Source organism: Schistocerca piceifrons, chromosome 8 (genome assembly GCF_021461385.2).
Source record: "Schistocerca piceifrons isolate TAMUIC-IGC-003096 chromosome 8, iqSchPice1.1, whole genome shotgun sequence".
Taxonomy (NCBI): Eukaryota; Metazoa; Arthropoda; class Insecta; order Orthoptera; family Acrididae; genus Schistocerca; species Schistocerca piceifrons.
The window spans coordinates 416434744-416452444 of record NC_060145.1 but is presented as its reverse complement, the minus strand read 5'-3'; the positions used below and the strand labels follow the sequence as shown (position 1 = coordinate 416452444).

General features: G+C 42.4%; 1 protein-coding gene across 1 annotated transcript in view; it reads right to left on the bottom strand.

Annotated features, from left to right (window-relative positions):
- The window catches only part of LOC124711217 (indole-3-acetaldehyde oxidase-like), a 243070-nt gene that overhangs the window by 35347 nt on the left and 190022 nt on the right, over window positions 1-17701 (bottom strand). The window contains exons 21-22 of the mRNA XM_047241173.1: window positions 3928-4056; window positions 3701-3834 (exon numbers count right to left, since the gene is read on the bottom strand). Of these exons, the coding sequence (XP_047097129.1) occupies window positions 3701-3834; window positions 3928-4056 (263 nt within the window). The remainder of the gene's footprint in view (window positions 1-3700; window positions 3835-3927; window positions 4057-17701) is intronic.

The following is a 17701-nucleotide window of genomic DNA, read 5'->3' as shown; positions in this document are numbered from 1 at the left end:
TCACGCCGATCACCTGCCACCCTACCTAAAACCTCTTTCCTCATCACCTTAGCCAGCTTCATCCTGACTCACAACTTCTTCACTTTTGAGGGCCAGACATACCAACAATTAAAGGGAACAGCCATGGGCACCAGGATGGCCCCCTCGTACGCCAACCTATTCATGGGTCGCTTAGAGGAAGCCTTCTTGGTTACCCAAGTCTGCCAACCCAAAGTTTGGTACAGATTTATTGATGACATCTTCATGATCTGGACTCACAGTGAAGAAGAACTCCAGAATTTCCTCTCCAACCTCAACTCCTTTGGTTCCATCAGTTTCACCTGGTCCTACTCCAAATCCCATGCCACTTTCCTTGACGTTGACCTCCACCTGTCCAATGGCCAACTTCACACGTCCGTCCACATCAAACCCACCAACAAGCAACAGTACCTCCATTATGACAGCTGCCACCCATTCCACATCAAACGGTCCCTTCCCTACAGCCTAGGTCTTTGTGGCAAACGAATCTGCTCCAGTCCGGAATCCCTGAATCATTACACCAACAACCTGAAAACAGCTTTCGCATCCCGCAATTACCCTCCCGACCTGGTACAGAAGCATATAACCAGAGCCACTTCCTCGTCCCCTCAAACCCAGAATCCCCCACAGAAGAACCACAAAAGTGCCCCACTTGTGACAGGATACTTTCCGGGACTGGACCAGACTCTGAATGTGGCTCTCCAGCAGGGATACGACTTCCTCAAATCCTGCCCTGAAATGAGATCCATCCTTCATGAAATCCTCCCCACTCCACCAAGAGTGTCTTTCCGCCGTCCACCTAACCTTCGTAACCTGTTAGTTCATCCCTATGAAATCCCCAAACAACCTTCCCTACCCTCTGGCTCCTATCCTTGTAACCGCCTCCGATACAAAACCTGTCCCATGCACCCTCCCACCACCACCTACTCCAGTCCTGTAACCCGGAAGGTGTACACGATCAGAGGCAGAGCCACGTGTGAAAGCACCCACGTGATTTACCAACTGACCTGCCTACACTGTGATGCATTCTATGTAGGAATGACCAGCAACAAACTGTCCATTCGCATGAATGGACACAGGCAGACAGTGTTTGTTGGTAATGAGGATCACCCTGTGGCTAAACATGCCTTGGTGCACAGCCAGCACATCTTGGCACAGTGTTACACCGTCCGGGTTATCTGGATACTTCCCACCAACACCAACCTATCCGAACTCCGGAGATGGGAACTTGCCCTTCAGTATATCCTCTCTTCTCATCATTCGCCAGGCCTCAATCTCCGCTAATTTCAAGTTGCCGCCACTCATACCTCACCTGTCTTTCAACTTCTTTGCCTCTACACTTCTACCTCGACTGACATCTCTGCCCAAACTCTTTGTCTTTAAATATGTCTGCTTGTGTCTGTATGTGTGGATGGATATGTGCGTGCGTGCGAGTGTATACCTGTCCTTTTTTCCCCCTAAGGTAAGTCTTTCCGCTCCCGGGATTGGAATGACTCCTTACCCTCTCCCTTAAAACCCACTTCCTTTCGTCTTCCCCTCTCCTTCCCTCTTTCCTGATGAGGCAACAGTTTGTTGCGAAAGCTTGAATTTTGTGTGTATGTTTGTGTTTGTTTGTGCGTCTATTGACCTGCCAGCGCTTTTGTTCGGTAAGTCACCTCATTTTTGTTCTTTCAGAATAAAGGTGTATATATCAATGTAAAAACCATGTGTACCAAATGTAACATGGTTTCATTAGCTTCAAAGGCCATCATCAGATAACAGTCTATTACCATCAAAAAGGTAAGAAACTGACAAAAGTTGGAAACAATATTGGGAATGAAAATGTGTTACAGAATTCACAGAGTAAAATAGTCTTGACTTGAACTTGTGATAAAACAATAAATATATTAAAAAGGCATAAAAAATATAAAGAGGAAAAAAGGAGATGTGGAAAGGGGATTTGTACAAGATGAAGCAAATTAGGTTACAGCTTCATATCATGTGACAACAAATATGAAATCAGAAATATAGCAATTACCTTAATGTTAATAATGAAACAAACTGAATGTTTAAACAAATAAAAATAGACTGCTAAGATTATGTATCTACTTACAGTAAAACAACAAAATACAACCAGTTTACAGTAATTTAGTGTAAGAAACATAAATAATTACAAAATAAATTAAATGAAAAAGATCCCTCAACTAATGTAAAAATTATGGGAAATAATAGTATATGGTGGAGTTTGTGTTTGATTTGGAATTATGTGACCTATGGATCATCAGGATCAACAGCCATCTGGTACATATTTCTCTACAACTTCTCACACTGTCTGACCCACCTAACTCAATTATTTAAAAAACCTACTCACCAAGTGGCAGCAGGAGAACACAGATATAAAAAGGTATTAAAATCTGCAAGATTTTGAAGCCAGTGGCTCCTTCTTCTGGCAGAAGGGTTGAGGGGGCAGGAAGGGAGATGAAAGAAAAGGTCTGGCGAGGTTTAGGAAATGTGGAGAGTTCAGAGAAGTCACCCAGAAGCACAGGTCAGGCAAGACTTACCAGATGGAATAAGAAGGAAAGACTGTCTCAACCATCTGGTAAGTCCCCCCAAACTCTCCCCATTTCCTAAATCTCACCAGACCTTGTCGCTCGTCTCTCTCTTCCTGCACCTTCAACCCTTCTACCAGAAGAAGGCGCCACTGGCTCTGAAGTCATGCAAAATTACAGTGCCTTTTTATATATGTTTTCTCCTGTCACCATATAGTGAGTAAATTTTTTATCTGTCCAACAACTTTTAAACTACAAAAAAGGGCCATTAGAATCTTGTTTGGGTGCAAGCCTAGAGACTCTTGTAAACTCCTGTTTAAGAAATCTGGTATTCCTCCATTACCATGTGTATACATTATAGAAACCCTTTTGTTCTTTAAATTAAATGTAATAGGCAAGGACCGGAGACTGCAAAAAAACTGTGATATACATGAGCACTTTACCAGACTAAACAGAAACTTTTACATATGACTCAAATCAGCACAGCACTGTGCCAAAAAGGTACTTTTCACATGGGAGTTAAGCTTTATAACAAACTTCCTGAAAACATAAAAGCTATCACTGAGGTCAATACATTTGGAAAATCTCTTAAGTCATATTTACAGCATCACTGCTTTTACTCCATTGAACAATATTTAAATTTCTGAAATGTGTTATATAAATACTTACGTAACCTTAAATATGTATGCCTTGTAATGACTTTCAGCCTGTTTATTTATAACTTGACTTGTCCAATGTCTTATGCATAAGCTGCTATGTTGAAAACAGGCCCAATAAAAAATACAATACAATACAATACATATTTTGTGAGTTTTGAAACAGGTGACTCATACATAATCCCTTAGCAAAAGTAGCTTACAAATTTGGTATCTACTTGCAGTAAAACAACAAAATACAATCAGTTTACAATAATTTAGTGTAAAAAAATAAATAAATACAAAATAAAGTAAATGAAAATGATGCCTCAACTAATGTAAAAATTAACTGTCCTACAAATTGCTGCTGAAAGACTCCATTAACATCAAAAGTGAAACAGATTTAATGCATACATATTGTCTGGTATATTTTGTTACATTAAAACATAAATAATTAAGTTCCAAAATTGTAATATGGCACTTTCCAGGCTATTTAGTAAAATGAATGAGAATACATACATCATGAAACTTGCAGAGAGATCTACGAATTCTGCATTAGCTTGGGTAATAAGTTCTTGCCATGTTGGGTTTGTCATTTTTCTTCGTATGGGAGCCAGTCTTTGCTTCAATATCTCACAAGCACGCTGTGTTGCCTGTAAACATTAATTCTAGTCATATGAAGATAAAAAATACAAATGAAATTATCAAAGGCAATTATTTTCTCATGAAATTGTGCATTTACTTACATATGCACAGCATTCACTAGTTTGACTTCCTCCTGTTGCATAATTATTGGGAGATGTAAAGCTAGTGGTTGGCCTTATGTTTACAAGATCCACTGAAATCCCCAAAGCACTTGCAGCAACTTGGGCAACCTAAAACAGTTCATCTTGTAATTTAAACATTTTATGTCCCTAATGATCTTCATTTAACACAAAATGGTATCATGGTTCAAATATAAAGTATAATAATAATAAATTTATTAAATGTGATAAAAAATGTGAAATACATATTTCATTTTTTTGTGTATCCTCTAAGTCCAGCAGCAATCTTATTTTCTTACTGAAGAAAATGGACTTCTAAGCTCATAAAAAGCTGCTCATACTGTGTAGGAAAATGTGCATTTAGATTCTGCTGGCCTGTTTTTAGGTTCCATGTGCACTACTACTGCCACTACCATGGCCTTGGATAAGGCCTTTGACCTAGAAAGCACCCCCAAGCACCTTGGTGTCTGATAAAACGACAGCATTTATGTCCTGTGACTTCTAACGACAAGATTCAATACCTTCACAGTGTGATTTTCCATCACTCACCCAGTCTACAAAATACCTTTGCCTCTTGCATCCACTCAGCGTGCGCTACTTCAATCCCCATCACAGGCATATTCTACCCCATCAGAGGCCAGCCCATAAGTTAAAGTATACAAGACATTCAATAAGTAATGCAACACACATTTGCATCTGAAAGCAGGTTTGTTTAATTCAGGAGTCCAATACACTTTATTATTCTTCACTCTTTTGGCTACAAAACCCCATTTATCAACATAACCTCCATTTGGTGCAACAGCCTTACACCACCTTACATCTCATTGCATCAGTATCCATATACTGCTTCCCATGAAGTCCATCTATCATTGGGCAAACAGATGGAAGTTGGAAGGTGGGAGGTAGGAGATGTAGGGTGGACAAGGAAGAGCAGTCCAATTAAGTTTTGTGAGCTTCTGATGACTGTGTCAATGCCACCAACAGAGACATTGAGTTGTGCAGAAGTGTTTGATTGTGATCCCTTGATTACCTCAAATGAGAGTGTCTGTATGTTCCAGCATTGCAGGATCCACAAGCACGCATAGCTGGACAGCACACAGGAGACTAGAGAGGTCAGCATGACCTCGTTGTGATGATGACAGTTGTCTCACCCAATGGCTCACCATGCTTTTGTTTGCTGCCAGGTCAGAATAGAGATTCTGCAAGTGCCTATGAAGATTTGTGATTCTCTGGTTTTCTGGTGAAAGAAACTCAGTAACAGCTCTCTGCTTCAAATGCTGTTACAGATTGCAGTTTGAAAGCTACTGTGCTATCACCTGTTGGACCTTCACAGAACTGTAGGAACAAAAATGAGAATATTCCATGATGTCCCACAACAAATGCTGCATTTTTTCAACTGAAATTAGCTGAGGAAAATGCGTTGCATTACTTACTGAACTCCCCTCTTAGTTATGTCATGTATGAGCTCTGCTGCAACTGCTGCATAGACTTCTATGTGTGCTTATCATCAACCATCTGTCCATCTGTATGAATGGACACTGCAAAAGGGGAGAGGGAAAGGGCAGGAGGTTGGAAAGAGGCAAAGGAGGGTGCAGGAAAGGACAGGAGGGTGGAGGGAGGGACAGGATGTGGAGGGATGGAGAGGGAGGAACAGCAGGGGGAGGGAGGGACAGGAGGGGGAAGGGAGGGATGGGAGGAGGAGAGATGGGGATGTGGGAGAGGAGCAAGGGTGTGGGAGGTGAAACAGGGTGCAGAAGGGGAAGGAGGATGCAGGAAGGGAGGGAGTGTGCGGGATGGGAGAGACAGGAGCGAGAGGGAAGGGTGGAGTGACTGACAGGAGGCAGAGGGATGCATTTGGCAGGGGAAGGAGGGACAAGAGGGGGAGGGATTGGTGGGAAGGGAGAGGGAGGGAGGGATGGGAGGGTAAGGGATGGAAGGGCTGCGATGGCAGGTGAAGGAGGGGTTCAGAGGGGAGAGACGGAGCAGGAGGCGAGGGGGCAGGAGGGGAGCGAGCGGGCGGTATGGGTGAGAGGGGAGGAACAGAAAGGGGGAGGGACCAAAGGAGAGGGAGAATGCTCACACAGTGAAGGGAAGAAAAGTGAGAAAACATTATGTGATCCATATGGGGAAGGAGTGGCTTGGACAGAAGAGATGAGGTGAGGCATTGGGAAGTGGGTTAGCAGAAATATAAGGCAGGATGATGATGATGATGTTTAGTTTGTGGGGTGCTCAACTGCACAGTCATCAGCACCCACGCAAATTCCCAATTTTCACAGTCCAATTTTTTTCACATTCCATTCTAACCTCTGTCACGAATGATGATGATGATGAAATGATGTGGACAACACAAACACACAGTCCCTGGGCGGAGAAATTCACCAACCTGGCTGGGAATTGAACCCAGGACCCAGTGACGCAGAGGCAGCAATGCTAACTGCTAGACCACTTAGGTCAGGATGATTGGAAGACCACTGGATATGCTGGAGAGACAATTGCCACTTGCATGGTTCAGAGAAACCAGTGTTGGAAAGGATTACCCAAATGGTTTGCTTAGTGAAGCAGCTGTTGAAATCATCTGTGTTGTAGCATGCAGCATGTTCGACAACTGGATGGTCCAGTTTGCCATTTGCAACAATTTGATGTCGGCAATTCATGAAAGTAGACAGTTGGTTACTTCTCACGTACACATGAAATGCTGCACTGTAATTGCAGCATAGCTGATATGTAACATGGGTGCTTTCACACATGATCCTGCCTTTTACAGGGTAGGAAATGCCTGAATGCACTGCAGTAAGAGGTGGTGTGTGGGTGCATGGGACTGCAACTGTGTCTGACTCAGCCAACTCTGAAAACTATCCTTTGTCCTAGCTAAACTCCAGTCACATGTCCTCTTTCTGAAATCTTGGCTGGCACATGGTATACCTCCTAACAAGCTTACTGTTAAAACTGGCATCTTGGACTGTCACCCATCCTACCATATTTGACAGCATCTACTTCACAAAATCCTTTCACTCAGTGACCACAATTTCCTGTATGTTATTTCTGCAATAGAAACTCTTGCCCTTCAACAGTTATTACAGCATTCCCACCACCATCTGTGGAAGCTGTCCCAGAATTACTACCCTATGCCCACATTGCATGGCATTACCTATTGTCAAGAATAAGATTACTACTACAATACAAGCTCCCTGCCATACCACATTGCTCCCCGATCTTGCGTTGCTGACTTATTCTGCCTCCTGCATACCCAAAATTTCCTCCATCCTCCATGAAGTACACTGAACACCCATAATGTAACACTGTTATCAACCTTCCTGTAAAAACTCTGAAATATGTGGAAGTCTCAGAACTTTCTAATGCCCTCACCATTAGTCCTAAATCTAAGTTCAACCTGACCTGACTTTCCTTTACTTGTTTTCTATAGTGCAACCATTTCTTCACCACTCACTCCATTGACAATAGTAAACCAACACCTCACACAGAACCATGTTTAAAGCAGTACAAAGGTCACTCCAGCCATGATCCTCCACCCTTTCCATCCAGTTGTCCTTTAACAAGTTTCTCACTTCTAATCTGGCCTCACCTTCCTTTCCTAAATCCCTCTCCATTGAGTTCAACATCACATCAATGTCACACACAGCTATCTATAACCTGAAAACCAATCTACATCTACATACATACTCCGCAAACCATTATACGGTGCGTGGCAGAGGGTACCTTGTACCACAACTAGCATCTTCTCTCCCTGTTCCATTCTCAAACAGAACGAGGGGAAAATGACTGCCTATATGCCTCTGTATGAACCCTAATCTCTCTTATTTTATCTTTGTGGTCTTTCCGCAAAATGTAAGTTGGTGGCAGTGAAATTGTACTGCAGTCAGCCTCAAATGCTGGTTCTCTAAATTTCCTCAGTAGCGATTCATGAAAAGAACTCCTCCTTTCCTCTAGAGACTCCCACCCAAGTTCCTGAAGCATTTCCGTAACATTCACGTGATGAAACCTACCAGTAACAAATCTAGCAGCCCGCCTCTGAATTCCTTCTATGTCCTCCCTCAATCCAACCTGATAGGGATCCCAAATGCTCGAGCAGTACTCAAGAATAGGTCGTATTAGTGTTCTATAAGTGGTCTCTTTTACAGATGAACCACATCTTCTCAAAATTCTACCAATGAACCAAAGACGACTATCCGCCTTGCCCACAACTGCCATTACATGCTTGTCCCACTTTATATCGCTCTGCAATGTTACACCCAAATATTTAATCAACGTGACTGTGTCAAGCGCTACATTACTAATGGAGTATTCAAACATTGCAGGATTCTCTTTCCTATTCATCTGCATTAATTTACATTTATCTATATTTAGAGTTAGCTGCCATTCTTTACACCAATCACAAATTCTGTCCAAGTCATCTTGTATCCTCCTACAGTCACTCAACTACGACACCTTTCTGTACACCACAGCATCATCAGCAAACAGCCGCACATTGCTATCCACCCTATCCAAAAGATCATTTATGTAGATAGGAAACAACAGTGGACCTACCACACTTCCCTGGGGCACTCCAGATGATGCCCTCACCTCCATTGAGCACTCACCATCAAGGACAACATATTGAGTTCTATTACTTAAGAAGTCTTCGAGCCACTCACATACTTGGGAACCAATCCCATGTGCTCATACGTTAGTTAGGAGTCTGCAGTGGGGCACTGAGTCAAATGCTTTCTGGAAGTCAAGGAATATGGCATCTGTCTGATACCCTTCATCCATGGTTCGCAAGATATCATGTGAAAAAAGGACGAGTTGCATTTCGCAGGAGCGATGCTTTCTAAAGCCATTCTGATGCATGGACAGCAACTTCTCTGTCTCAAGGAAACTCATTATATTTGAACTGAGAATATGTTTGAGAATCCTTAAACAAACCGATGTTAAGGATATTGGTCTGTAATTTTCAGGCTCTGTCCTTCTACCCTTCTTATATACAGGCGTCACCTGCGCTTTATTCCAGTGACTCAGGACTTCATGTTGAGCAAGAGATTCACGATAAATGCAAGCTAAGTAACGAGCCAATGCAGTAGAGTACTCTCTATAAAACCGAACTGGAATCCCATCAGGACCTGGCGATTTATTTATTTTCAACCCATTCAGCTGCTTCACAACCCCAGGGATGTCTATCACTATGTCCTCCATACGGGAATCTGTACGAGACTCAAATGGCGGTATGTTTGTACGATCCTCCTGTGTGAAAGATTTCTCAAATGCTAAACTTAAAATTTCAGCTTTCGTTTTACTGTCTTCTGTTGCCAGGCCAGACTGATCAGTGAGTGACTGGATGGAAGCCTTTGACCCGCTTACTGATTTTACGTAAGACCAGAATTTCCTTGGGTTTTCAGCAAGATCTTTTGATAAGGTATGATGGTGGTAGTGGTTGAATGCTTTGCACATTGCGCTTTTTACAGCAGCACGAATCTCTACTAACTTTTGCCTGTCCTCATTCTCCTGATCTTTCTTGTACCACAAGTGCAACTGCCTTTGCTTCCTGAGCATTCTCCAAATTGCGCTGTTAAACCACAGTGAGTCTTTTCCATCCATAACCCACTTTTTTGGCACATACTTGTCCAATGCGTGATTTACAATGTGTTTAAAATTTGCCCATAATTCTTCCACGTCCATCATATCAGAAGTAAATGAAGCTGAGTCATTTACTAAGTGGGATGCTAACAACTGCTCATCTGCTCTTTCTATTAAGAATACCCTCCTAGCCCTCTTGACCGACTTTTTAACTTTTGTAACCATAGTCGTAATGACAACATCATGATCACTAATCTCTGTCTCTACACTGACACTGTCGATGAGGTCTGGTGTGTTCGTGGCTACCAGATCTAAAATATTTCCATTACACGTTGGCTGTCAATTTAGCTGATCAAGACAGTTTTCGGATAATGTGTTCAAAAGTAATTCACCTGATGGCTTGTCTGTACCACCTGTAATGAATCCATAGACATTCGAGTCTATACTAGGTAGGTTGAAGTCGCCTCTGACTAATATAGTATGATCTGGGTACTTCTGCGATACAGAATGTAGACTCCCTTTGAATGATTCTAGAACTGTCACAGTGGAACCTGATGGCTGGTAATAACACCCCACCATTAACTTTATTTCCCCTAGCCCTGTTAAACGTGTCCAGATAACTTCACAATCACACTCTACTTCGACCTCAGTAGACACAATATTTTTGTCAACTGCAATGAAGACACCACCTCCTATTGTGTCTAATCTGTCTTTCCGATATGTTCCAACCCTCACTAAATATTTCAGAACTTCCTATCTCGGGGTTCAACCGGGTCTCAGTCCCAAGAATAATTTTTGTGCCACATGCTTCCTGGAGGGCAGTAAATTCAAGAAATTTATTCCGAACACGCTCAAAATTTACTGCTAATATATACTGAGTGGCTCTTGATTTCCCTGCCTACATGTCGACTGGTGAGTGTTAATCAGGACACCTTGCACTACTGCCTAGCTTAAAAAAACCCCACGTGCATGCCACAAGTACTCTGCTCCCTGAGTAGCCGCTTCCTTTGTGTAGTGCACCCCTGACCTGTCTAGGGGCATCCTACAATTCCCCACCCAATAGTGCAAGTCTAGAAATCTGCAGCCAAGACCATCACAGAGTCGACAAAGCCTGTGGTTGAGGCCCTCCACTTGGCTCCAAACGAAAGGACCCCGATCCACTCTGGGAACAATGCTGGAAACAGAGAGCTCTGCTTGCACCCCACGTGCGGGGCCAGCGGTCTTCACCAAATCCACCAGCCACCTCTACGATTTGAGGATCACCTCAGAACACAAGTGACAGGCATCATTGGTGCCGACGGGAGCAACTACTTGCAGATGACTGCACCCCGTACGCTCACTAGCCACAGGCAAGGCCGCCTTCACATTTTGGATGAGGCCCCCCGGCAGACAAACTGAGTGCACATTGAATTTCTTTCCAGCCCTGTACGCTAGTTCCCTAAGGGGCTCCATCACCCGCCTAACGTTGGACCTCCCAATAACCAGCAAGCCTTTGCCCCCGTGTGCCTGCTCGGGCCCTGCTGAAGGAGCGGCCACTTGCCCACCGACAAGATGAATGGGCAAAGTCAGCCAGCCAGCCTCCACATTGGCCCTCCGCCTCGAGCGACATGAATGTATTGCAGTCCGCCACTCACCCTGAGGTAAGGGCGGCCCCAACGCGCCGGGTACACTAGAAGGTGCCTTGGCGGCTGAATCAGTGGATGCAGCAAGCAACACCTGGGGTGTCTCAAGTGACGCGCCAGACCCTCCACCATCACTGCACCTTGAGGCAGGAGCCTGAAGGCAGCTGACCGTGGCTAACAGCACGCTCAGCTGCTTGTGAACCACGGCCAGTTCCTCCTGCGCCCGCACACAGCACGCACACACCCTATCCATCCCACTGCTAATATCTAACGACTCTGCAAGTTTATACTCTACAGCTATTAATAAGCAATATTACTCCTCTCAAATATGAGAATACGCAAGGATTTTATATAATTAAATATGCAAGTGCATAAAACACTCGGAAAGAAATTAAGAGTCAAACTACAAAACAAATATGAAAGCTAAATATGCGACTCACTACTGCACTGATACTTCACTAGCAGCTACTCAAGGCTCACTGAGAGAGAGGCCTAATCATTCTTCCTGCAGACAAAGGTGACACAGTGATTATGGATGTTGTGGCTGAAGGTCTTTGCCAGTTTTCCTGTACCTCTGCATACAAACCTTACAACCATGATCCCATCTCAGCAATCCATCAGACCTCCAGCAGCTCCCCAGGCCCTTACATCTACATTACTACTCTGCAATTCACACTAGAATACCTGGCAGGGGGTTCTCCAAACTGCCTTCAGATTATTTTCCTACCCATTCCATTCTCTAATAGCACCTGGGAAAAATGAAAACTTAAACCTTTCTATATGAGCTCTGATTTCTCTTACTTTATTATGATGATCATTTCTCCCTATGTAGATTGGTGACAATAAAATATTTTCACATTCAGAGTAGTGTTGGTGATCAAAATTTTGTGAAAAGTTTCACCGTAGTGAAAATTACCTTTGCTTATTGATACACCAACTCGTTTATCATATATGTGACACTCTCTCATTTCATTGAACTTTTCTGGACTTTTTCAATGCCCTCTGGCAACCCTATTTAGTAAGAATCCCATACCACACAGCAATGCTCTAGCAGAGGACAGACAAGCATAGTGTAGGCAGTCTCTTTAGTAAACCTGTTGACTCTTATAAGCATTCTACCAATATAACACAGTCTTGCTTTACCATCCCTGCATTGTCTATGTGATAATTTAAGTTCTTTGTTATTGTAATTCCTAGGTCTTTGGTTGAATTGACAGCTTTTAAATTAGTGTATTTATTATATAACCAAAATTTAATGGATTCCTTTTTGTACTCAAGTGGATGGCCTTACACTTTTGCTTATTCAGAGACAACAGATATTGTCTCCAAGTCATTTTGTGATTGGTTTTGATCTTTTGATGACTCTACTAGATAATGAATTACAGCATCATTTGCAGACAATCTAAGAGGTCTGTTCACATTGTCTCCTAAATCATTTATATACATTAGGAACAGCAGAGGGCTTAGAACCCTTCCTTGGGGAACACCAGATGTCACTGCTGGTTTACTCAATGATTTTCTGTGTGTTACTATGTACTGCAACCTTTCTGAATCCAGTCACACAACTGAAGCAATACACCATAACCATGCAATATGATTATAAGTCCCTTAAGAGGAATGCTGTTTAAAGCTTTCTGGAAGTTTAGAAATATGAAATCAGTATGAGATCCCGTGCTAACAGCATTCCATACTTCATTCAAATATAGAGCTAGTTGTGATTCACAAAAAGAATGACACTTTCTGAATCTGTGCTGACTATGTGTCCATAGACTGTTACTTTGGAGGTAATTCATAGTGCTGGAACATAGTACATGTTCCAAAATCAAATGGTTCAAATGGCTCTGAGCACTATGGGACTTAACTTCTGAGGTTATCAGTCCCCTAGAACTTAGAACTACTTAAACCTAACTAACCTAAGGATGTCACACACATCCATGCCCGAGGCAGGATTCGAACCTGCGACTGTAGTGGTGGTTCGGTTCCAGACTGTGGTGCCTAGAACCACTCGGCCACTCCGGCCGGCATTCCAAAATCCTGCTGCAAATCAAGTCAGTGATATGGGTACATAATTCAGTCAATTACGCCTATTTCCTCCTTGGGTATTGCACAATTTTTCTGTCTTTTGATATGGATCATTCATTGAACAGGCAGTTATATATGATTGCTAGGCATCAGGCTACTGTATCAGTGTACTGTGAAAAGAAGCTAATTGGCATGCAGTATGGACCAGAAGATTTGTCTTTATTAAGTACTTTAAAATGCTTCACTGCCCTGAGGGTATTTACTCCTAAGATACTCATGTTCACAGTTGTTTTTGATTCAAATTCTGGAATATGTCATCTGGGAGTGTGGTAATTTTTAAATAAAAGGATTACTGAATGATGGATCTGTCAAACTGGGTCAAATGACTCTGCCTTATATTACTGCCCTCCAAGGTCACCGGGCCTGACTGTATGTGATTATTTACTGTGGGGAATTTATAAAAAACTCTGTTTATGTGCCTCCATTTCCAACAACAATAAATGAACTGAGTGAGACATTGCATAACAGCAGCTGTGGAAGCCATGACTCAATACATGCTCGCTGCAGTGTAGGAACAATTTGAGTACCACATTGACATATGCTGTGCACCTCAAGGGGGCCATACTGAACACCGATGAAAAGGTACCAAAAAACTTTTTGAGTTCCCTGCTCATCAAAATACAAAATTCATTGTATATGTTTATTAGTTTCATAAATATAGACATGCCAAATTGGACAAGAAAAAAATCCTGGATTTTTCCTGGATTTCCTGGTTAAAAATACTTTTTTTGCATGAAAATACACTATATCCCAGGAGAAAATATACATTTTTTCGATAATAAGTGACAATACACTTTCCCTCAGTGCTGTAAAATGTATCAGACCTTTGAATGGTAAAGGTTTTATACACTGGCATAAAACTTTCCTTGGGCAAATATGACATGTAACGTATTCTCACTTTGTGAAATATGACTACTAGATGATATTTTTCATCAAAAAAAGTTAAGGTTTCACATCAGAATTTTTTTTTTTTTTTTTTCTGAGCATGTGATTAAGCAGGATACCAAGAACACAGCTTAAATTGCAGCAGCTAAGTATTTCTGACAAGCACAACTGTAAATTTCACTGCTGTGCACCAAACATTTCATGGGTAACCTGCTTTAATCCATGTTCCATCCAGCACTTTGACTTTTCCATGTAAAAGCCAATTACCTGTGAAATTGAGCAAGAACCCACCTTGCACTTTCCTTGGAAAAAGAATTATACTTTCTGTGATCATTACTGTGCAATTTGTAATCTACGGAAGGACTAAAGTAAATGTGAAAAACTGACCTTGACCACTGTTTTTTTTTTCTTTTTCTTTTTTTTTTTTAATGTGTGTTACTCTTTAGGGTATATCTAATATAAATGTGTCAGTAAAATTTTAAATGATGGCATGAATGACTGGTCTTCTGGACCTCAAATTTTTCTAAGTGGCTGGTCCTCAAAGTGCTAAGTTTTGAAAGAATCCAACACTTGATGATTTAAGAAGTTCATTGCACATTCTCACTTTAACATAATTCATCTTGTGTAAAAGGAAAATCTCAAACCACCATTCACAATATTTTCCTGTGACCTGTTAGAAATGCAAACAGTTGTGACATCATGATCATTGAAAGCAGTTTGTTGTCATGAAGTATTGTGTAGGCTTTATCCTAAAGCCTTTGACATATTTTGCTGCAGGCAGATACTTGTATGTGCATGGAGTTTCATTGTTGTAGATGCCACATTTTCTTCGCAGCTAAAGTTTTATTTTGATGTTACTCTTTCATTTACGTTTTACTGCTGCAGTATTATAGTGTGGTAGCAGGCTAAAATTAAATTCTTCATTGGAGTATCAGTTCTTAGCAGTCAAAATTACAAAATTTTAACTAAAAACCAGAATTAATTCCCCAAATCTCAAAATATTGTGAGGTATTTGCTGGATAAAAAAATTCCCAGGTTTTTACTGGATTTCTCTGTTGTACCAGGGCATATACACCTTGAAACTATAATCTGTAATCACCCATTCTGCATTGAAGACACTGCTCAGTTCCTTTGCTTTCTTGCCACAGTTCCTGTACTCCCTGTTGGTCACTGTGGTTGCAACACTCTTATGCACCAACAACCCCATATCCATGGCCTTGAGGCCAAGGAACACTACCTTCCCCAATGTCCTCTTTCCTAATCCTCATGGCCAATCTTATTGAGGCCCACAATTATTTCACTTTCATAGGCCAAATCTATGAACAAATTTGTGGTACTGATATAAGTACTTGCACAGCTATATTCTATGCCATCTTATTTATGGGGCATCTGGAAGAATCCTTCCTATTCAGTCAACACATAAAACGCTTTGCCTGGTTCAGATACACTGATGACATTTACATGATCTGGGCTCATGACAGGGTCAACCTTTATTCTTTCCTCCATAACCTCAACACCTACTTCCAAATCCATTTCATCTCCATCTTGCTCAAGCCAATGAGCCCCCTTCCTAAATGATGATCTCCTGTTCTCAGATGGATTGATAAATATGTTAGTTCATATCAAGTGTGCCAACCTCTAACAAAACCTCAACTTTGAAGCTGTCATCTCATCCACGTCAAAAAGTCTGTACCTTCCAGCCTCACCACTCATGCATGCTGGCTGCATAGGAAAGCAGGGGGTGTCAAAATGTGCTGACAACCCTACCACAGCCTTAACTGACAGACAGAATCCTGTCCAGCTGAACCATAAATAGATCTACCATACCATCTTCTCCTCTTACACCAGTAACCCTCTTATCCAGCCACCAACCAGCACTCCTCTGATCACTCAGTATCACCCTGGGCTTGAGAAACTCAACCACCACCATTCATCAGGGCTGTAACTACCTCTCATCATGATCTAAAATGAGGGATATGCTACACAAAATCCTACCCACACCACCTACATTAGTGTTGTACCAGCCACAAAACCTACAGTATACCCTTGTCCATCCATATTTCAATCCTCCATGCCAAATGTCATTACCTTGTGATTGACCAAGGAGCAAGACCTATCCTATACACCCTCGTACCACCCGTTACTGCAGTGCAGTCACAGGCATTTTTTACCATATAAAAGGAAGGGTCATGAGTGAAAGCACCCATGCTTTATATCAGCTATGGTGCAATTACTATGCGACATTCTATATGAGCATGACAAGTAACCAACTGTAACCTACTCGCATGAATGGCCACAACCAAACTGTTGTAAACCACAAACTTGACCCTCCAGTTGTTGATCGTGCTGCACACCACAATAAAAATGACTTCAGTAGCTGTTTCACTATGTGAGCCACTTGTATGTTACCTTTCAGCATCAGTTTCTCTGACCTACATAGGTCTCTCCAGAATATCCTGCACCTTTGCAATCCCCCTGGTCTAACTGCTAACCTGTTTCCCATTGCCTCACCTTACCTTTTCTCACCTCTCTTCTGTCCACACAACACCTTCCCCATCCAGATCTATAGTACCTTCCACCCCCCCCCCCCCCCCAACATACACTTTTCCACACCTCTCCCTGTTTCTCTTTCCTCCCTGTCTCCCTCCTCATTTCCAGCTTCTCTCCCTCCTCATCTCCAACTTCCTCTCCTTTCCTTCCTCAATTTCCCCCTCTATCTATGTCTACCACTTAGTGGCTGAAAAACAAGGCCAGAGGGTAGAGCATATAAGTCATCTGTCAGAAGACTTGCCTCTCACTATCTCACTTCCCCCTCCTCCCTTGTACTTCCTTCCCTACTTCCTCCCCACCCCATCTGCCCAGGCAACTGCTGTTGATAATCAACAATCAGTCACTCCATAGATATGGGTGTGTGCATTTGGGTGTTTGAGGGGAGAGTGTTATGCATCAGGTGAATATTAATGAACTACAGTTCATGGGATGGAGTACCACACTTGTTGCACATTGATAATCAACACAGGAGTGGTTAATGCTGTTCTTGGATGATGCTTGAGTTGTCATCCAATGGTGTCCCATATTTACTCCATTGGCTAAAGATCTGGTGATCGAGTAGGCCAAGGCAACATGTTGAGACTCTGTAGACCATGTTGCATTACAACATCTATATGTGGGCTAGAGTTACCCTGCTGAAAAACAGCCCTGAAATGCCATTCATGAATGGCTGCAGAGCAGGTCAAAACACCAGATTAAGGTACAAATCTGAATTCAGTGTGCATGGGTAACCATGAGAGTGCTCTTGTAGTCATACAAAATCACACCCCAGACCACAACTCCAAGTTTAGGTCCAGTGTGTCTAGCATGCAGACAAGTTGGTCACAGGCTCTCATAACCTCCTTCTGACCAAGAAATGGGCATCACTGGCACCAAGACAGAGCCAGCTTTCATCAGAAAACACCTCTGCCCTGCCCCCAATGAGCTCTTGCTTGATGTCACTGAAATCAGAAAGGTGGTGTTTTGGGACAAGGCATTTGACTTGTAGCTTTCCTGGCAGGAACCAATTTGTACCAATTCATTGTGTCACTGTGGGGCTAACTGCT